Source organism: Lissotriton helveticus, chromosome 5_1 (assembly GCF_964261635.1).
Source record: "Lissotriton helveticus chromosome 5_1, aLisHel1.1, whole genome shotgun sequence".
NCBI classification, from domain to species: Eukaryota; Metazoa; Chordata; class Amphibia; order Caudata; family Salamandridae; genus Lissotriton; species Lissotriton helveticus.
The window spans coordinates 1,779,328,348-1,779,350,809 of NC_136065.1; the positions used below are offsets into that span (position 1 = coordinate 1,779,328,348).

General features: G+C 44.0%; 1 protein-coding gene across 2 annotated transcripts in view; it reads right to left on the reverse strand.

Annotated features, from left to right (window-relative positions):
* Positions 1 to 22,462, reverse strand: part of KCNH6 (potassium voltage-gated channel subfamily H member 6) — a 1,032,645-nt gene that overhangs the window by 372,847 nt on the left and 637,336 nt on the right. For both annotated transcript variants that reach the window (XM_078645074.1, XM_078645073.1), the window contains exon 3: positions 12,044 to 12,202. In XM_078645074.1, the coding sequence (XP_078501200.1) occupies positions 12,044 to 12,202 (159 nt within the window). The remainder of the gene's footprint in view (positions 1 to 12,043; positions 12,203 to 22,462) is intronic.

A 22,462-nucleotide genomic window follows, 5' to 3' on the forward strand; every position in this document is an offset into this window, starting at 1 on the left:
CAATGCATCTTGCACCACCCATTGCCCCTGCCAGCACTGCCAAGATCAGTACCAACACAATGGGGGATTGGAGGGAAAAGGGTCTCCTAACTGATGAAGAACTCAGATACTTGAGGGTTATCAAACCAAGCTATCCTTGCATTTAAGTTCTCCCTAAAATCCATAAGGGGGAGCATTTCCCCCTGGGAGACCCATAATTGCAGGGATTGATTCACCAACGGAGCGCGTATCGGAGTACATAGATACCTATTTACAGCTATTTGTTAAAAACCTGCCTGCTTATATACAGGATAGTAAGGACATCCTGAATAAATTTTAGGATGTCGTATGGACTGAAGGTTTGCATCTGGTTACACTAGATGTAACCAGTCTATATACTTGCATCAAGAAGGATCTGGGTCTACGTGCATTGGGTTATTTTCTTAAAACCAGGACAGCAGAATGGTCTGAACACAATGAAATGATTCTAGAAATGACAGAGTTGATTCTTTCAAAAAATTTCTTTTTACATGGAAGTCAGTGGCATCATCAGCTCCAAGGTACGGCAATGGGAGCAAAATATGCTCCATCGTATGCAGGACTGTTCATGGGATGGTGGGAACGAGAACATGCACGGGGCAGATATGCCTCCTCTTGGATAGATAATATAATATTTTGGGGGAGGTATATCAACGACATCTTATTGTGGAATGGATATATTAGCGAATTGGAGGAATACTATGATTTCCTCAATAAAAATCCATTCAATGTGATACTCACAATGACACATGCTGTAGATCAGATAGATTTCCTGGACATTACATTCTATGTAGAGGGGGAAAAAATCAAAAGTAAACTATATCGCAAACCAACTGAGAGTACTAGTACACTACATGCTACCAGTGCACATCGCAGGCTACTATCAATAACATCCCATATGGAGAAATGGTGAGGGTGTGCAGGAATTGTAGCAATACTAATGTATTTAAGGACAATATAACATCTACTAAAAAGAGGTTTGCAAACAGAGTATATAAACAAAATGTATTGGATAAGGCAGAAAAGAAGATCTTGCAGAAATCTAGGGAATGCACTCTACAAGAGCGAAGTAGAGAAGATGTAAGTAAAAAGTCTCTGCCTTCTATTAATTTTGTTACAAAATATAACAAACATAGCCATGAAATCTATAAAATCCTTTACAAACACTGGAAGCTTTTGCAGGAAGTACCAGGAGTTAAGGGGGAATTTTTTTTAAAACCTAATGTGACTTATCGAAGGGGCAGAACATTGCGGGATATATTATGTCCCAGTTTTGTGACGTCAAAAAAGATAAGGAGGACGTGGCTGCCTCCACCAGTGCATGGTTTCTTCACATGCACAGATTGCAATGTATGCCAATATGGAAAAAACAAGATAAAGGAGTTTAGTTATAACACTCCCCGGGTATACGAAATCTGATACACTATCACATGCAAAACTACATGCTACGTATGTAATTGGGTGTAGCTGTAATATCATTTATGTGGGCAGACCAACCCGGGCCCTTAAGATTAGAATCCAGGAACACATAAGGGTGATACGGTATCAGGATACCAGGTACCCTATGACAGCACATATGAATGATAGCCATGGGGCAAGGCCTGAAGTTTGGTTCCATAGCATAGATTATATTCCAGTGAGATAGAGAGGATGGGACAGGGAACTGTCCCCCCGACAAAATGAGGCAGGGTGGATTTGCCGGCTACGCAGAACAAAATTGGGGCATAATACTGACGAGGAGCTCCATTATTTTATGTGATCTGGATGTGGGGCTATAATATCTGTGTACTTGGAACTAGATGGTACATAAAGAACACGGATACACTGTTGGACTGTGATATGCAATTAGTGGGATGCTGACAAAAACCCTGTAAATTTGTTTAACTATTGGTAGCCGTAGTTTGGCCACTCCACAGGAACATGGACATACTGCTAAACTGTGATATGTGACTGGAGGTATGCTGACTGTAACACTATAAATACGATTAATTACTGGTAGCCAGAGTTTGGCCACTGTATAAGAATGATTGTCCTGCACTGGTATACATTATCAATGGGGCACAATCCATGTTTTTTAAAAGTGTTAAAAAATACATATTAGAGATACGCAGTGTTTGTGCGTTTGTGCTGGATAAATTAGGATATGTTACTCTGTATTTCTATGATAATTTATTTTGTATTGATTGGACAAAAATATGTATGGCAAAATGGGTAAGGGGCGCACCAGATTGGCTAATATTGTTGATATAATGCAATGTCATTGCCCCTTTTTAGAATCGAATGTATGAATTTTATGTTATTCCAATGCCGATCCAAACAGTACTGACCTTATGATATTATTCTGCTGTGGTTACCACTTACTATACATGTTATAGGATACATTGTAAAGTTCTGTGATGGTGCAATCTGTATCTATTACAAATTTGTATTACCGAATTATCCCACTTGTGACATGTAAGAAAGGGTTTTGATTTTCTGTGACCCTCTTTAGGGGACTGGGATACAGTATAGTAATTATCAGATATTTCCGTTTGAATTTTATGTTATTTCAATGCCGATCCAAATAGTACTGACCTTATGATATTATTCTTCCGTATATACTATTTTCGATACATTTTATAGGATACAGTGTAAAGTTCTGTGAATGTGCAATTTATATCGTTCAAAAATTAGTAATCCCGAATTATCCCAGTTGTGACATATTAGAAAGGGTTTTGATTTTCTGCGACCCTCTTTAGGGGACTGGGATACACTATAGTAATTATTAGATATTTAGGTAGTACGTGTGATATGTAACATCGAGTTGACTGGTATCGACCAGAGGATATCATTCTGTTGTGGCTAACATTTAGCATGTATTGATATATGACACATTATAAAGTCTTGTGGAAGGGAGATTAGTAATTCGCACAAATATGCATTTCCGCATTTATTCCACTTTTGGAATCAATCTATCTAATAGTTCTGATACTCTGGAACCCTCTCTTGGGGATGGGGATGCGTTAAAGTAACTAACAGGTATTCCCTTAATTTGTGCGGCAAGTGCAGTTGAGACGGCCTTGTATGTGGTCGGAGGAAATTCAATGGTAACGTTTTTGAGATTCATTGACCCTCTTTAGGGGTTGAGGAAAGGTTTCAGTAATTTTAAGACTCTCCCTTGGTACGGGCAATTGTATACGCTGGTACGACGGTTGATGCAATTTGACGCAAACATCTGTATAAATAAGTGGATGAAAGTCGGGCGTTTCCCTTGCGCACCGGTAAAAGTTAGACGCTACTTAGCCTGAGGTCGCGACATTCTGGTGAGTTTCGAATACCACAGGGAGTTTGGCAAAAGAAACAGAAGGGGAACTAAATATTGGGCTATTGGCCTTATGTCGGGAGGTCTTTTTCAGTAGCGGTCGGCAGTAGGTGTTTCTGTAGGGCGGTGACGTGGGCAGGGGGAGGGGCAGGGTAGGGGGTAGTAATGTACGGATTACGGAGTTTTACAGGTAAGTAAACATTTAAATAAATAAAACAAAATGTGATCGTTTTATTTATTTAAATGTTTACTTACTTGTAAAACTCCGTAATCCATACATTACTACCCCCCACCCTGCCCACGTCACCGCCCTACAGAAACACCTACTGCCGACTGCTACTGGTCTTTTTTTAAAAAGTGAGTTGCTATTTCTGGCACATCGGGCTGGGCAGTTATTGGGGGGCTGGGGCTCCAGGCCGGGTATCCTTTTAATAATCGAGTTACGAATTTGAAATTATGCGCTAGACCGGGCATGTTGCGTATACCGGTTTGGCCTATTATTGGTTGACGGTGAACAAGTCACTGTTGAGAAAATAAGGGAAACAACGGGTTACGGTTCCTGGACTGTGATCCGGGGCCCAAATGCCGGGTTTATATGAATATGCATCGCGTAATTCTCATATGAGGGAGTGCCACATCTAGCGATGGTGGCGATATTATGATAGAAGTACACTAGTGGGATTTGTGTAATAGTACGGGTAACGAGAGAGCTGGATAAGAGCGGGTGTGTTTAAGTTCGTCACCCAAGGATAAATACGGTCCTTTCAGGACCGGTTGGGCGGAATCGACCATCTAATTTGGAGTTTGGTTGGGAATACATGCCAAACGGTACTATATAACTAAGGCACTGTTATTCATAAATCTTATTTCAAGCACATCAGCCCTTACACTGTATCTTAGTCAGGGTTGGATCAGAGCCAGACTTAACAGTCTCAATAGGTAAGAGGGTGTAACACTTGCTTTATCTTTATCTGCATTTTAAAATAGTTTGTGTTGCCAGATTTTATAGGGTCTGTTGCTAGTGGAATACACGTCTTTATAAGAACACAATAGGTTACATGTAGTATATAGACATAAGTATGATAATAATGTATTAACCACAATATTTTTGCTGTTGAATATATTGATCTCCTTTACATTTTACAGGCATATGAGACATATTTTGTCCTTGCCTGTCAGTGCCACAATTGAGTTGATAATCCATCGGGAGTAGCAAGCGGAACATACCAGAGGACCTCGTGTTTATTCTCGGGTTGAAATTCAAAAGCAGAGATCGTTTTTGGTAGGTGCAATCTCGCAACAATATAGGGTGGTGTCTGTTATGAGGGCTACATAATATCAAAAAGCCATATGATTGATTGTCATAATTCAAGCTTGGATTGGGATAGGATCTTCTCCTAGTCCTTATGCAAATCTCCTTTTCTAATTGTACTTGTCCTATTGAATATCTAAAACATGGGTTGGGAAATGTTCAGCCATTAGGTGGCATTATAATGAATGAATTGGCTTTGCCACGATGGGTTTTAACAAATGATCAGGTGCCAAAGGGTAAGCTAAATGCTTTTGGATGCCATGAGACTTGACTGGTGCTCAGCAAGTAGGAATTTGTCTATGCATAGGTTGTCAAATGTAAATAAAGGATTAAATCCAATGCTATGGATAATGATTGATTACGCTGATTAGGGGTATAGAACGAAAGCATTCTAAAACTCCCTTTGCAGTATTGCTCTCCTGTCTTTGTATTTACATTAGATGTTTGTATATTTGTATATTTATCTATATGTATTATATTGTATTATATATATGTTTTTAAATGTATTTTACAGCCCTGACGAAGTTCTTCTAATAGAACGAAACGCTTTGGCTGCTTGGTGTATGTTTTTCAAACACAAAGAAGAATAAAGAATTTTGAGTATCTTCAACTCTGAACGGACATTCGTAAAATTATTTTGTTTGGACATTTTAATTGGGTGGTGCAACCTACAGTTGGTAAAATGTATGTCGGTTAGTCTAACCGCTCCAGAGGAACGGCAGGGGCAGTGGAGTTGCACACAATGTGAGCATAATGCTCTGTGTTTTCTTTTGAACTAGGAGGGATATTTGGTAAGGACTTACTGTTTTGTTCTTACTTAGTGGGAGGTGCATCACAAACCTTGGGGGTTTGTATGGGTTAGATGTTCCCTTGTTGTTTTGACAATACTAATCATCACGCCTTACAAGTATGACAATTCAGACTATTTCAGGACCCCAAAGCTATAAGAATGGGTTGGTGGCAGCCAATAGTCATTTTTATATATTGAATTAATAAACACCTGTGGTTGTGCTCATCTTTAAATTACACAGACAGAGCCACCACGCGGCAGACTTTTACAAGTCCGGTGTTTATTTATTTATTTTATTTATTTATTTATGGGCTTGTAACGCGCCGGCATCACACCCGAAGGTGTATCTCCGCGCGGTGCTGTGAAGAGACAGGTCGGGCAGCGCTCCTCCTAGAATAGAGTTGTCTTTAGGCATTTCCTGAAAGCTAGGTGACTCGGGCACTCTCTAAGAGAAAGGGGAAGACTGTTCCACAGACGCGGGCCCATGATGGAAAGGGCGCGGCCTCCCTGTCTGGTCTTGTTATGTCTGGGAACCTGAAGTAACAGCTGATTGCTGGACCTAAGATTGCGGGAAGGGCGGTGGTATACAAATTTCTCGGCCAGATAGTGTGGCCCAAGGTTGTGGAGACTCTTGTGCACCACACAGCAAATCTTGAATTCGACCCGTTTCCGGATGGGAAGCCAGTGGAGGGCCTTGAGGAGGGGCAAGGATGGCGTTCTAGGGGGGGCATTGGTCACCAGACGTGCCGCGGTGTTCTGAACCACCTGAAGTTTATTAAGCACTCCTTCATTAGCAGCTAAGAATAGGCCATTGCAATAGTCCAGGCGGCTCAGAACGAGGGCCTGGACCAAGGTCTTTCTTGTGTTGTCTGGTAGAAGGAGGAACACTTTCCGAAGGAGGCTAATAATGTGAAAGCAGGATCCCGCCGTGGTGCTGGCATGATGGGCAAGGGTGAGGTCATGATCTAGGCGGACCCCCAGGTTTTTCACCACCTGTTTCGGGGAAGGGGCCTGACCCAGACTGGAGGGCCACCAGTCAGGGGTCCACAGGATTTTTGCCTCTCCAAATAGCATGACCTCAGACTTTCCCACATTACACTGGAGAAAGTTCTTGGCCATCCAGCTGGCGATCGCAGTCATGCCGTTGGAGAAAGATTGTCTTATCTCCGGGGTAAAGTTTTTAAAAGTGAACAGCAGCTGCGTGTCGTCAGCGTAAGAGATGGGCATAAACCCGAAAGACCTCATAATGCTAGCCAAAGAGGAGACATATACGTTGAACAACGTAGGGCTGAGACAGGAGCCCTGCGGGACTCCTCTGATGATACTGGCCGTGGTGGAGCTAAAGGAACCCATATTCACCTTCTGGGTGCGCTCGGAGAGAAAGCTGGTGAACCACGCCAAGGCAGATCCATCAATGCCAATCTCGTTTAATCTGGTAAGGAGGATGGCGTGGGATATGGTGTCGAATGCTGCGGACAAGTCCAACAGCACCAACACCACTGACAGCCCTCTGTCCAGGGACAAGCGTATAGCGTCCGTGACGGAAAGAAGAGCCGTCTCGGTGCTATACCTAGGCCTGAACCCCGACTGAGAGTGGTCCAGACTGCCGGTCTGCTCAATGAAGCTGGAAAGGTGGTGATTAACATGCTTCTCCATCAATTTGCCGACGAACGGCAAAAGGGAGATAGGCCTCAAATTGGTCATGTCTGACCAGGGGATGGAGGTGTTTTTCCTGATGGGCTTGACCATGGCCTCTTTCCACTCCCGAGGGACAAGTCCCTCGGAGAGGGAGCGATTGATCACCATCTGAATGGAGGGACTGAGGACACTCCCAATGATGTGCATGACACGGGCAGGCACAGGGTCCACTGGGCTGCCTGATTTAATGGTCCCAATCAGGGAGTTGACTTGGTCCAAGCTAATCTCGGGGATAAAGGACAGCGCAATGGGGGCAGCGCCGACTATTCCGGGCTGGAGGCTTGAAGCGGGAACCATTTCATCAATAGATGGGCTTGCTTGGGAAATGTTTCGATAAATAACTCAATTGACAATTGAGTGCTGGTGCGGAGCACCAGAAACCACCTGCTCACATTAGGCCCTAGATAAGTCACAGTAGGAGTGGAGGCCTCTGTTGGGGGCCCTCCTCTGGGTTGCATGTTGCAGATCAAGGCTCACTCTGGTGGGTACTTGATTCACAGTGTGGCTTACTCTAATACTCTGGAGAGTACTTGACACATCGTTTTGAAAGTGACGCGCATATGCCCACAGGTGTTGATTCTTCAGTGAGGCAGACGTCAGGTGTTATCTTTGACACATATTGCATTGAGGCAACGACATTGAATATTAACAAGGCACCTCTAGAGCACCTCTCGGGTCACTTAATCTTCCAGCTGGCTATGACCAAACAACACACTTGGCCGTGTAGCAGTCACACAGTCCACTTAGGAGACCTCCAGCAAACGCTTATCCTGGCTTCAGTCGAGCCTACCACTCGGGCACATTCTTCCAGGTGCCTGGCGGCTACAACAGGGGTAAAATGACAAAGGATGCACTGCACAACCCCCGCCGTACCTCAAGTCCTTCTGCTCACTTGCTTAGTGAGTCTCTGGTGGACAGACCCTAAGCCAGGATCAATTACATCAATCCCTAAGATGGGCATCTCCTCCTGCAGCTTTGGTACTTACTTCTATCACTCACAGGCAGGCTATCTTGGCACCAGGAGAGTCCAGAAATTCCTCCTTCAGATCAGACTCGGCTCTCGGGCTAGTTGGCTGTCAGTGTTACACCATCCCTTAGCTGTGTAGCAGTCCCTCTGCAGAGTACCCCCTCCTTGGTAGAAGAGAACACAACAACCAACATTATTGTATCTTGGGCTCCTATCTTTATACCAGTCGTGTAGCCTGAGGACTGTATTCTGGGTCTGCCTAGGGCCAGTTCCCTTTTCACGTGTCCTGATCAGGCTAACTTCAAGGCCTGGCCCCTGTCGCTAAGGATGCTCTGTCCAGCAGGAGAGTCTTAAGTCGGCGGGCCCACAAAAGAAGAATAAAGATGTGAGAACAGGCTGCACCAAGCTACTAATGAACCCTTCTCACAGGTTCTTGTGTTTCAGACAGAGAGACAAGACTCTGGGACCCTTTAAAAGACTCCTTTCTCTAACAACAGATACTGAAAACCTCTCCTTGCACTCTCTGCCATCTACCTAATGGCAGCTTCAGTCAGAGTCATTACAGCCCAATGTACAAGGAAGGGCCCTGTGTCCTCTTTCCTCGCCATAAATTCTGGTGTTCCCCCCATCCCATCTAGGCTATTCCAGCAATACACATATGGGGTTTGGAGAAAGAAACCTTTCGTCCATCTTTCACTATGGTCCAGGATGTGGGCTATACCACTCCTTCCTTATCTTCACTGAGTTTGGAATGCACCCTTACAGAGACTGTTTTCAGGGGGGGGGGTAGGGGTATATTCTGCATGTTTGGAATATTCTCAATTGAGTTGGTATTAATATTTTACCAATTACTTTTTCTTGCATCAGGTTGTAATACTTATAAAAGCCATTCCGCATGCACGGCACACTATTGGTCATAACCCGACTCGTGGTAGCTTGTGCTTGACCCGCCGCCTTCAGTGACACGATCATGTGCCAAGGAATTTAGGAAGGAAGTCAAGTCATACTTGGAAGTAGTAGATGGACCAGGTTGGTAAATTAATGAATATATTTTTACCAATGGTGGCCGGTACGGTATGGGGGTGCCAGGGTGGGGGCAAGGGGTGGCAGAGTGGAGGGGTTGGAGGTACAAAAAAACTCACTTACTGGATTACCGCATCTCTCCCTCGTCGTCTCTCCGCTCCTCAACCAGGAAGCATCCAGGCACCCTAAGCCAATCACAATGCTGCAATACAGCATTGTGATTGGTTCCCCCTAGCCAATCACAAGGTTGCAATGCAGTGCTTTGATTGGTCTGAGCGCAGTGTTACTGTGCTCAGATGAGGAATGGGAGCCTGGCCATGTTCTCCATCCTGGCTGTAATGCAGTCTGTGTGGAGAACATTTAAAGTGCACCAAGATGGCAGGCCAAACCATCATGCACACTTAACAGTGCAGCAACCACTTCTCCTCCTGGATGTCACAGGAGCCAAGCCCCGCCCCGCCCTGACCTGTTAATACTAAAAATAAAATGATAATAACGTATGTTATTAACATCTTGTTTATTCTTATTCACTGCTCTGCGAGCAGTGGGGAGAAGCTCCTCCACTTTAGTGGAGGAGCCGCCACTGATTTTTACCCTGTGTCTATTTGCAGGGCCACAAAATAATTAACGATGAAGGAGGAGGGATATTGAATGTTTATGAAATGGCACCGCTATATTTTGAGCATTATTTCTTGTTAAAGGTAAATCAACAGGAATTGAAACCATAGGTGAGTACTCGGCCACCTTCTGACTAATAGCAGCCTTCGGTGAGGATCTCAAAAGTGGTTCACAGGGGGATTAATTGTGAAATTGGTAAAGCTCCCTCATAGAAAGGGCCCTCAAGAGGTACACAGGCACATATACAGGCGACCGAAAGCTCATTCTGTACAGAAATGGCTCTGTGCATTTCTCCTTACAAGGTCACCCAAACACAGTCAGCCACATCAAAAATATATTCTTTCTCTCATATCTGACAGACCCCCAATCATTAATCAAGTCACCTCATAAAGCTCACTGAGCAGCACCCAGGTATATCAGGGTGGGCGGTGTAAATGTCTTTTTTTCTCTGTCCATCACCACCAGCAAAAACCATGCAGAGATAGATGAAAAAAAATATAATGACCCCTCACACCCTGGGAGAAAATTTCCAGGGTGGGGGCCATTCGTTTTTTTGTTTTTCTGAAACAAGCTTCCACTCTAGGAGTTTGTTTCTCTAAAACAAAAGCATTGAAAGCGTTTGGCGGTTCATTTCAATGTACAGAGGTGACTGCTGGGCCAGGTCGACAGTAGTCCATCAGGGTGGCAGAGGTAATGCTCTCTGCCACCGTAATGGACTGTACTCCAGACAGCAAACCCTAAATCAGGCCCTAAATTGCATGGGGACGGTAGTCCATCAAGGGGAAGAGGCAATGTTCTCTGCCATCATGTAACGTTTTAGCCAAAGCACAAGGAAAGGTGTTATAAATGGAGTGAATAAAGCCTTTTTTGATTAACTCAAGATTAGCCAGATTTCTAATTTTGGGAATTGTTTTTCCACCACTTGGATACCAAAATCATATAGATAACAAACATTTAAAGAGTGAAGATGCATTTTTTCATTAACATTATTTTTGCAAATATAATTATTGGTGTCAATGTCAATCTCCCAGACTGTTCGAAAAGATAAAAACCATAAACCCGAATCCTGAAATTTAGAGTACCCATCACAGATCTTCATTTTGGATCATGTACCCTATCAATCATTCAAGAGAAATGTAATATATCATAGAAAAGAATAGAGAAGAGTTATAGTATATGAAATATGACAAACTGAAAGCAAAAGAAAGAAAGTTGAACAAAGGAGAAAAAAAAGTACACTGGAGTAGGAGATCAAGAGATAGATAACAATTTTTAAGAAAAACAGTACTATCGAAGAGAAATAACAATAATGACGTAAACCACCTCTCCTTTACAATGGTCAATATAACATGCTTACGTTCTCCTTTTCTTTATTCTTCTCAAATGAATTGCAGTTTTTCTTCCGATTATATCACAATAAATAATAATGCATATAGGGAGATCAAATGAAGGTTTTTTAAATTTGATCCTATACACTCTGATCATTCCATTCCCATCCCTCTTAATAGGAGGCTTTGCAGAGGCCTGGTTGCTTGTGCTCTTTAGAGTGGCTCATGCTCCAGGACAGAGTAAATATCCCTCCCTCGCTGCCACATCAGTCACGCGGCACAGATATCAAGGAGAACCACAGAGAGTAACATTCTGAATGACAGATGTCATCACTGTGGTGTCCTATGTGTCTCCGCCAGTCAGCGTGATGTGAAAGTGCTGTATTTTATGTGTAATATCTCTGATGCAGCATGTTGTATCCATGTTTTTCAGCGCCTTGAGCCCCTCACAGCACCTTGAGACTCTCACGGGTGAGTAGCGCACCTTATAAACCACTGATTGATTGATTGATTGATGTTTAATATCGTAGGGCCATGGAAGACCTCCTCAGCACGTATGTACCTCTTCGTACCACTGTGTTTGCTGTGCAAGGACAGGACTGCAAGTGAATGCAACTAATATTTTCCCCCCGGTTCTGACCAGTCCCAGTGTAGCGCCATGAAACCTTTTGGTGTACGCGCGCTTTATACGTTTCTTATAACATTAACATTAACAATGAGAGCAGTGCAATAGAAGCTGAACACCACCAAAGATCTCATGTTGTCCTATGGACGTGGGGACGTTCGTCTAGTCTTAGTCAATTCTGATGACAAGTACCAGAATGCAAAGAAAATAAAGACAGAAAGGGAGTCCCTCAAACTTGAGATGACTTGAGGTTTCTGGGTTACTGCCTTCAAGTGACACTGAGTTCCTGAAGCCTGTCATGCAGTTATTCGCCGCGTGTTAGTACTGAGGTGATCTTGTCTTAGATCCTGGACCAATGCTCACCTGAGTTGAAAGCCGCCCTTGTCAGCCTCTGATGAAGAGTCCTGTTGGCCTTCCTCGCGAGGAGCAGGGCCAGGTCCTCGAAGTTCAGGATGAACATGATCACGTCCCCTTCCTCGTTTTTCACTGGAACAACATCAATCAGGCACCGCAGGCAGGATCCTAAGAGGAAAGAAGAACAGAGAAAATCACGCATAATTCACTACACTAAAAAAAATACATTGTACAGTAGGGGAACTGGGATGTCTTTTTTTTTCTCGAAGTTTTATATGTTGTGAACTTGACCCGGAGGTATCAGAGCGCTTTACATGAGCACCAGTTGTGTTACATAAGAACACATTCATTTTTGTAGGCACAGGGAGATTACGTGATTTGCCCAGAATCACAGGCTGTTGAGCGTCATTGTCGAAACTCAAACCTGGTTCCCCAGATTTGAGGTCGACTGCCCTAGCCGTTAGGCTACATCTTCTCACCTATCTTGGTGTAAAGTAGGCAAATTATGGAGGTCTGTTAATCTGGTGTTAAGTTCCTTCATTTCTTAGCTTCCTAGTATCACCACAACGCTGGAGGTATTGTGTGATAGGCCAAATTAAGCCCAGACTAATGTCTCAGTTGTCTGGTTGTGCTCTTGGCCAGTGCACCTGAAAGGCTGGTATGGCTAGTGAAGTCAGTCACAGAGTGTGCCCGATATGTGGCTGACTTTGCTCCAACACTACTTTGATTTCTGAGACACTAAGATAACTAAAAGATTATGGGTGGAAATGCTTCAACCAACACTTCACATTTGTTGGGAAGTCTTCTGGGTTGGATTCCATTACATTTATTTTTAGATAGCCTCTGTCAATACAGAACTGAACAAAACATTAGCAAAACAGCCCTGGCAATGCTGCAAAACAGATCCCTGGACTGCTAGGCCATGCCCCCTCTCATGAGAACACAACTCACCCCAAACACAGTGTGACCATATTAGTCATCCAAGGTGAGGTGCAGTTTAAATACCTAAGCAAAGGGTGCCTGGATCTACATAGGAGCACAGCTAAGGAAATCAGAATATGACGTAGATATGCTTGAGCGAACAGTTTTAACTATTGCAAATTATTCGAGTTAGCATTCCATTCCATTGCTTTTGAAGAAGGCACTTAACTGTTGGGAAACCCGTAGAGAAGTTAGTACGCATTTGTCACATATTCTTTGTTCTGAACTAGTCATTGTGTATTTTTTGTATTTAATGAAGCTGTTACATTCATATCAAGTTTCTTTGATTGGTAAGCAGTGCCAGAAACACTAGGATGCAGGATCTGATTTCAGTAAGACTGTACTATTTAAGGATAAATTCACATCATGTATTCATCCAAGAATGCATACTTCTGGAATTTCTTTTCATTTGATTTTCAACCATAACATTGTTTAAGGTATTTTTATGATACCTTTTTTTACAATACAAATACCCCAACCGCAAAAACCTTTAAAAGTCAATATATAGAAAATGTCCAATAAAAGATGGAAACAAGAGGAAAAAGAAAGCCAATATTAGGCACTACTACATTGTGCTTGGAAGCTGAACTTATCCAAATAAAATCTCAAAGAGTAGATGTAACAACAAGAAAGTTTTACCCATCCACGGTTAGAAAACCCCACAAGAACACAGGATCATACCCATGTTAAGAAAGGATGCTGGCATGACAAACATGAGCAAAACATAAAATAGATTCAGTGTTAAATTAACATTTTAATATAAAATTCCTTCATCTTTATATGGAGAGTCCACCCAACTATATAACAGTACAAAAATGACTGCAGTGATGCTGGAACAATTTTCAGCGCTGCTATGAATGTTACGTTACTGAAGACATAGGGATTGTGAAAAATCCAAGCGACATGCAAAGAATAAACAAATCAATCATGCCTATTAAGCTGGAAAGTTGTGTAGCTAGTGGTGCCTTTTGGAGCACACTTTTGCCAATGAACCACTAACACATGGTGCGGTAGCACACTGTAATTTACAGACTGCACATTCACATTTTCCGTTGAAAGGGCAACTAAATTTGCACAGACAAGCAGTTTTAGTGACAACACTACATAGAACACACACGATAGATAATGTGTGGAGTGTCAGCGAATATTTATCATTTGCACATCACTAAGTAAGTGTCTTGATTTGTTTTGATCATATTAAAACTTTTATTTCTAGTACATTTCAGAATTATAAAAAAAACGGTACTTCATTTGTGATTTGCTAATAAAGTTTAAAATATTTGTAGACTTTGTTGTGTGTTAGTTAAAAATATACATTCTACATCCATTCCTTTCACACACCATGTACCTCAGCAAGATTGTTGCATAGTTCACTTTACAAAATCCTCTCACTTTGTAGTGAGAGGAAGAAAGAAAATACTATTCTCCATATTAAAAGAATAAGCAGCAATTTGTCATAAGACACAGCCTGACATATGACCTCTGTCTTTGAGCTACAGCAAATGTGAGAAGACACAACCAAAATTACAAATGGAATTTAAAGGCATCTTTATTGCTCATTTACCTTCTGAACGCCAGCATGGGTATTTTCTGGAGAACCCCTAGTTCCAGTGCCTATGCTAATCTGTTCTATTTTGTAGGGTCAGAGCGGTTCCGCATAATTGCTGCCATATCCTCCCAAACCTTCTGAAATCAGGTCACCGCTCCGGCGATCTGTCGAGCTGGTGATAGCGCACTGGGAGCGGTGAGGATCATCCCGTTCCTCATTATGCACCTCACGCTGCAGAACAGCGGATACGGATCTGACGGATGACCAAAGCCTTTGGCTCCATCGATGTCTCCACCATTCCCAAGACACATTCCTCAAATGTCAGCCTTGTTATCATTCCAGTGATAGCAAAATGCTTATTCTGCATCAATGATAGAAGGTCATCGTTTCCATACACTACTGACGCACGGCTACAATGCAGCCTGGAATGAATTACCTTTTAAGCATTTATGTCCTATTTCTTATCGATCTAACTGCGATTTACTCTTGTATTACTCCTGGCTGACTACTGAATTTGGTCCCTTGTGCTATATAGCCTCATTCAGAACCTAGTAAATATTCAAGTGTAAGCAAAAAAATAACTGAACTAGTTCTTACAAATGGAATGCCTTTTCTGGGACACGTGTAGGGTGTTGCCTAATAGATTTGATCATCTCCATCTTCCAGAGGACACATAATGTCATCCATTAGATATCAGAGATGTATTAGGGCACCAGGGCTCTTCTTATCACATACCTTGGAGGTATTTGTATAAATATTAATAAGGTATCCTTTCCATCATGAAGTGTGTGTGTTGCTTCTTTTCTAGCCCACTGTCTATGTTTGGAAGATTATAAAGCGCAACAGTTACTCCAAGAGTGTCCCGGCCAGTATGTCCCCAGAGCCGGAGGCTGGGAGGGCCCCTTGGTTTTTAATGCTCCCCTCAGCATTTTTTGTTCGTTTTCCTAAAACAATTTCTTTTAAATCAATGACGCCGACACACAGTGTTTTCTCCCTGCTCTTTGGATCGCTGATCAGTTTCCTATGTGTCGTTTAAAGTTCTTGGAATCAAATTATATGTCATTCTTTTAATTTGGTTTTCCTTTTTTATATGTCCCTTAGGTTGACTCATTCTTCTCTTCAACCTATTCTCTTTCTGAGGGATGGACGTGATTTGCAGATGTTTTTACATCTCTTAGAATGACACAGCAGAGCTACAGCCCCTGGGATCCCAGTGGTCCAAAAGTGTTGGCCTAAAGCACATTGCACTTGTATTGTAGTTACATTTGTATAGCGCTTCTTGCCTCTAACGAGGCACTGAAGAACATTACCGGACGTGTAGAAAGAACGCTACACTGAGGGAGGAGGGTGAAGGAGTGCTTTGTTGAAAGAACATTGAATTGCGGTGTCCTCTGTAGGAAGTGTTTTTGTGGTGTGCGTGAGTTGGTCTATGTAAGAAGTGTTTTTGTGGTGTGTGTGAGTGACCAGCATGGTTCTTTTTTCCTGTTAAAGGGTGAAGCATTTGCATGGAAGAAGAATAAAAGATGGAGTGCACATATTGCTTATTAACAGGCTGTTATGACTAGCTCTGTGGGTCTCTATAGAACCCTAGAATGAGGTCAGAGGCGATGAAGTGTGGCTTTATGTATGCAGAGCCTCTTCCCAAGGCACACGTGGAAACAGAAATAGGGAAGAAGAACAATGAGAGGACAGAGCCCATTGCAGAATGGACATTTGAGCTATGTGACAGGTCAGCAATATTATAAAAGAAATGTTACAACACTGAACAACTGTCGATACCAGGGATGAAGATAGTGGGATAGTTAAAAGTGACAGTACCCCTAAATGGAAGCAAAGTGCATTGGGACCGGAATATCTCCAGCATGTCTCTGGGCATGTGCCCCCAGACCATGCATATCCTTTGCAGCGGGACTCTGCATTATTGGATATTTGGCCACATTGTACCAGACCAGTGCTTAATTTGAGCCAGTGGTTTCCAGGGCTCAGCACTGGCACTTATTCAACAACTGAGCTTTACATGAGCACCAGTTAAGGACACATTTATTATGGCTCGGAGAGATTAAGCGCTTTGCCCAGAATCACAGGATGTTGAGCTGTCGTCGAGACTCGAACCTAGTTCCTAAGCCCCAAAGTCAGCAGCTCTGGCCATTACGCCACTCTCTCGCCCCACTTTCATGGTTAGTAGTTGGTTCTGTTTTAAGCTGCGCTAACAGGAGAAATGGGCTGGTGCAAGCTGCCTCCTGACGGGAGCCCTGGCAATTCAGTTTTTTACAAATCAACCACTGCACCCGACAACTGGATATGCACTGGGATTGAGACACAAACCTGGGATCTGTGTGTTCTGGAGGGGCAGACGTGCCACCCTCCTTTCTGCTTGTGACCCCATCGGCTCACCAGGCTACAGCGGCTAGCAGTAGAGCCACTGATTTTACCTGTCGAACTGACCTGTTTACCAGTTGCCTGCACAGGCAGAATTGCCCACTGGCCTCTCCTGTATAGAATATCCCGTTGTCCCCTGCAACCGGTCCTTCGCTCTGTCCATCTGGGGCATTGGTGTTGCATGTTTATGCTATGTATCTGTAGCAAGATGTGTGCTATTTCTAACAGTTATAGCCCAGGGATCCATTTTGGATCTTGTGTGTGTGGATTGTACATATGATGGATCTTTGAGGGAGTCTGTCAGACAGAATGTGATTGTCAGAACTCCTCCAAAGGATTCCTGAGGCCCTTTGAAGTGGACCAGACTCCTGGGTGTGGAGGATGGGATACAGAGGGCATCTTTCAAGTATGGGAACTGTCCTTGCTCCTTCCTGCTTCCTTGTTGCCCAGATTGCTTGTCCCTATAAGGCAGTGAGGTAGCTGAGAGTATCTTTCTCTTTTGTGCCTATGTTATGGGTTTCTCTGATACGAAGCCTGCAGCTCAATTCCTCCTGTCTGCTAACACAGGAGGGCAACAAAAAAACAGTAGCTTGATCAGTCTAGGATTTCAAAATAACAGGAAATGTTTGAAGTCATTCCCTGAGCTCAGCCTGTGAAATCTGCAACCTCTGTTTGCAAACTGAGTATAAGTTTGGGCAAAAACCCTAAGTCAGTGTTCCAGGAATTTTTCACTGACCGGTGATCAGGCAACACTATGCAGGGTGTTGGAGAAAGACTTTTGAGATCCAGAGCTGGTGTCCCTGGCAACCAGTTCCCTGATCAGGGTTAGAAATATAACTTGAAGTCTGCGTGAAACTGTGTTTAGACCTGGTGCCTCTCCTTGCAAAAAGAGTCTTCCATCGTATGGGTCCTTCTCCCTTGCTTGGGAGAATTTGGCAGGGTGACCAGTGTAAAATGAAGCTTTGAAACACCCTAGCTATGTTTTGCATTGCCCCTTGGCTGCATGAACTGGGTGTGAGGAGTCCTGTTGCTGTGATACACCTGAAAGCATTTGGATGTATGTTTCAAAGCAATCCCAAAGCACATGGCTATGAGTGTGCAGCTCTATCAAGCGCTACTACGAATTGTGGCTTTTGAGCATCATGGAGTGCGGGATCTGGGGGAACAACTGTAGCCCCCTTCATACTTCTATTTCACTCACAGGTGATCATTTGTGTGACCATACTCCTGGGCAGCACTTAATTTGTAAAAAGAATAAGTACCAATGGCTCTCGTCCGGAGGCTACTGTAGCTTGCACCACTATTTGCCCCTGCCAGTGCTGCCAATGACAATACCAACACAACTACTAGCCATCACACTCCTACAAGTTTGACAATTCAGACTATTCCAAGCCCCCATAGCTATAGGAATGGCTTGGGCAACCAGTATTAGTCATTGTTTAATGTATATTTAAATAAAAACAACTGTTGTTGTGTTAATTTCAAAATTAGATATACAGCGCCACCATGTGGCAGACTGTAATAAGTGCCGGTGTTGACAATTAAGTGCTGGTGCAGAGCACCGGAAACCACCAGTCCAAATTAGGCATCGCTCCTGGCGGGCCTCTCTGTTTAGGTGGGGAGCCTTAAGAAGATTGAAAGGCAGCCGTTCCTCGTTCTAGTGTGGCTTCATGGAGGATGGACCAAATCATGCACTGGAAATGCCACAGGATTTGCAACAAGGTGGCTGAGGTGGAGGTGCGCTTTTGCCATTGCATTGAAGCAGGGCTGGAATGGCCATTCATCTCATTGGCCATTTCCCTATGGGCTGGAGCCATTGACATCCATTTTTAGGTCACAGTCTACCAGAAGGTGCAGCTGTCTGCATATGCTAAAGACATCTTGGGGACTTTCAGAAAATTGACCTTATGAATGCTTTCTGCCTATTGCTTGCTATTGGCTTTGTGGTTTGTAACTCACGTTTTCTTGCTTTCCATTTGCTGGCTTCATTTGCTTTAGGTAGTCCAGGTTCGATTCGATCCCCCCCTTGCTTAAACAATATTTACAGCATTCTTCCACAAACTCGTTTTCTGTATATATGCCTTTAAATCTTGTTCTTATCTTGTCATGTTTGCTGGGCATTCAAACCCTGAGGACAAATGTCAGGCACTGCCTTATCCTTCCGAATGCTCCCTTTCTTTAAACAGGCCGTATTCTTATCTCGTCATATTTGCTGTGCATTCAATTACCAAGGTAAAAAGTCAGGCGATGTCTTCCAAGGGTGCTTGTTTACTTTTCTTTCTCAGACTTCAAAGTGAAAGGATTTATGTGACAATCTTGCTGGGTACTGGGGGCAGGTACAAAATAGTTTTTTTTCTACCACACAACAACATTTAAATTAACTGTATAAGTATTTCAGAATATAGCATAATTAGCACATTTTTTGGTATTTCTGATGTGTGTTGGAAACAAATACTTTAATATGATCAAAACAAATCATTACTCTGAGGTGATGCAATTTCCACACATTTTCATCTGTGTACTGTATAGTTTTATTAGTAAAAGTGTATGTCTGTGCAAATGTAATTGTCTTTTCAATTGTAAATGTGTTGTCTGTAATGGCAGTGTGCTACCACACCATGCATACTCCACTCTGCGCCACTCTGATCTACTCTACACAACTGCATTCTATGCTATTACACTCTATGCCACTCTACACAACTGCACTCTGCCCTGCACCACTCTACTCTACACCCTCCACTCTATTCTTAAACAATATACTCGGCACCATTGCACTCTACACCACTCTTCTCCACTCTGTGCCACTCTACTCTATGCCACTGCACTCTACGCCACTCTATGCTTAACCACTGCACTCTGCGCCACTGCACTCTACACCACTGCATTACATGCTGCATGACTGTACTCAATACTACTGCTCGCTATGCCACACTACTCTTCTCTACACCGCTCCACCCTGACACTCTACTCTACAACAATGCACTCTCCGCCACTCTACTCTGCACTATTCCACTCTACACTACTTTACTCAATACCACTGCACTGTACGGCACTATACTCTACTCTGTACAACTCTGTGCTGCTCTACTCTGCACCACTCTATGCCACTTGACCCTACTCTGCACCATGGTCTTGTGTATCAGTCAACTCTATGCAACTCCACTCTTCACCACTCTATGCCACTGCACTCTATACCACTGCATTCTGCACCACTGCAGTCTGTGCAACTCTATTCTGCGCCACTCCCCTCTACTATGCACCACTCTAATCTATGCCACTGCATTCTACGATGCTGCATTGTACGGTGCTGAATTCAATGCCACGGCACTCTACACCACTATACTCTGTACAACTCTACGCCAATGCACTCTACACCAGTCAACTCCACTTGATGCCGCTGCACTGTACACCACTCTACTCCACTCTTTTCCATTCCACTCTACGTCACTCCACACCACTCTCCATTAGGCTACTAATATTTAGCCATGCTGAGCAGCAGCCACGCTTGTGTACAACATGGCTATAACACATTACCAAATCCAATATCTCTTACATAGGCCAGATCTTTTGGCTTTGCTATTGCTTGTTTACAGGGGAGGCTCCTCCACTAGGGCGGAGGAGCTTCGCCCCACTGCTCCTCGCAGTGTGAGAAGCAGAAACATAAAGGGCATGCAGCCTACATGGAGACAATGGCCTCCCGATTAGCCCCTGGCTGGTCGGCGTCCTGACCAATCACTACGCAGCTTGAGCAGCATTGTGATTGGCTTAGGGGAGGGAGGGAGCCTGGCTGCCTGCTTCTGCTTTCTGCTCCTGGAGAGCAGGAGAGCAGAGAAGACGCAGGACCAGGGACCCGGCCAGGTAAGTTTAATTATCTTTTTTTTTTTTTATGTAATTAACCTCCCACCCTCCCCGTATGATTCCCCGTCCCTGCATGCGCCCTGCGCCTCCCCACCCACGAGTTGTGCCAACCGCTGCTGCTTGTTGAAGGCCTGTAGCCACTGCTGTCACGTCCGTTGCTATCTGCAGCTCTTGAGGCATAAACAAAAAGAGGAAGGAAAGACAGTAGGAGGTGAGGTAATGAGAGGGGATGGAAAGAGAGAAGATGTAGAAAGATCAGAGAGCAAGGCTGAAGAGAGAGGAGCAAAGGAGACAGACAGAAGATGCATAGATGACAGAGAGAGGGGTGGAAGGGGGTGGAAGGGAGCAAGAGGATGCAAGAAGGGAGAAAGACAGAATAGTATGTGACCATGTGTGGGGAAACGTGGCATCCAAGCGCCTGACCAACCAGCACAAGGACATCCATCGCCTGGATGGACATCCAAGGAGGACTTACAGTGAGAGCCTTCATGCAGGCAAGAGGACTCAACTGATACAAGTCCAGCCCGAGATGGTGCACCTCCGATGGGACAACATACCATCTCTTCTGGGAGTGGGCGTACGCACAGGACCTGCTGAAGGCCCTACGCACAGAGCTTGGGGCTGGATACCTACTTCATGCATCACCGCAGACTCTGTGATGTATGGTTTGTTCCCAGGGACACATGAACTGAGTGACCTCCAGGGCTGCTGGGGGCTCCTGTGCTGTTTTAAAGATGTTCTTCTGTTTTCCAGAAACCGCCTGGTAGTAGAAAAGAAGGAGACATCGACTCTGGTGTGCCGTATGATGATCCACAGCCTCCTGCATGACTAGGCTGCACTGGACGGATCGGATGTAGACGACGCCGACTGAGAACCCAAAGGGGGTCCCCTCGTACCATTTCACGGGGGGCCAGGAGGGTCCAATAACCTATTTTGTTCTTTTTTCCTTTATCCAGGAACCGCTTGGCGACAGGGGAAAGGAGAAGGCGGATGAAGACAGGTGGAGTAAATGTGGTTATTTAATGTATGTATTTGACTAACGTGAACTTTTCCCTTCACAGGGAAAAGGTCAATGGGATAACGCGCACTTGTTGTCAAGTTTGTTACCAACAACTGACGAATAAATAGGGTGTTGTGGAAGGTGATGATTGATGTACCCGAACCAGAAACGACGCCCTGACAAGAGAAAAATAAATGAGTGTCATGTAAAACGTGAAATAAATAGGTATTTGATGGAATTGATTGCCTCTTGCATCATGCATGTTAGGTGGGCACACTGTGTGCATGCATTGGCTTCAGGGTGCCATAGCAGATACAGACATGGGCAGATTTCCAGCGATGCCATGTGTTGCTTGTCACTCTGGGATCACGGCAGCTGGTCCTGTCGTGTGCTTCAAACTGGCCTGACCGCAGGTCACACTCTTAAGCTACAGGCTCCTGTCTTCCGCTCCGGCTGATTAATTTTTCATATTTAATCCTGACCAGATGGAATGGGATTAGACAAGGTAGGATTGGCAAGGACTTTCCAGAAAACAATGGCCGTGCAAAACATGTTCCTGTAGCATGATGTTTGCCCGTCTCACTATTTCAACCTGTTGTATTCGGATTCCATCTCCCCTTATGGACAGAATGTCAACTCATCGATTGAGTGCACCTGCCAC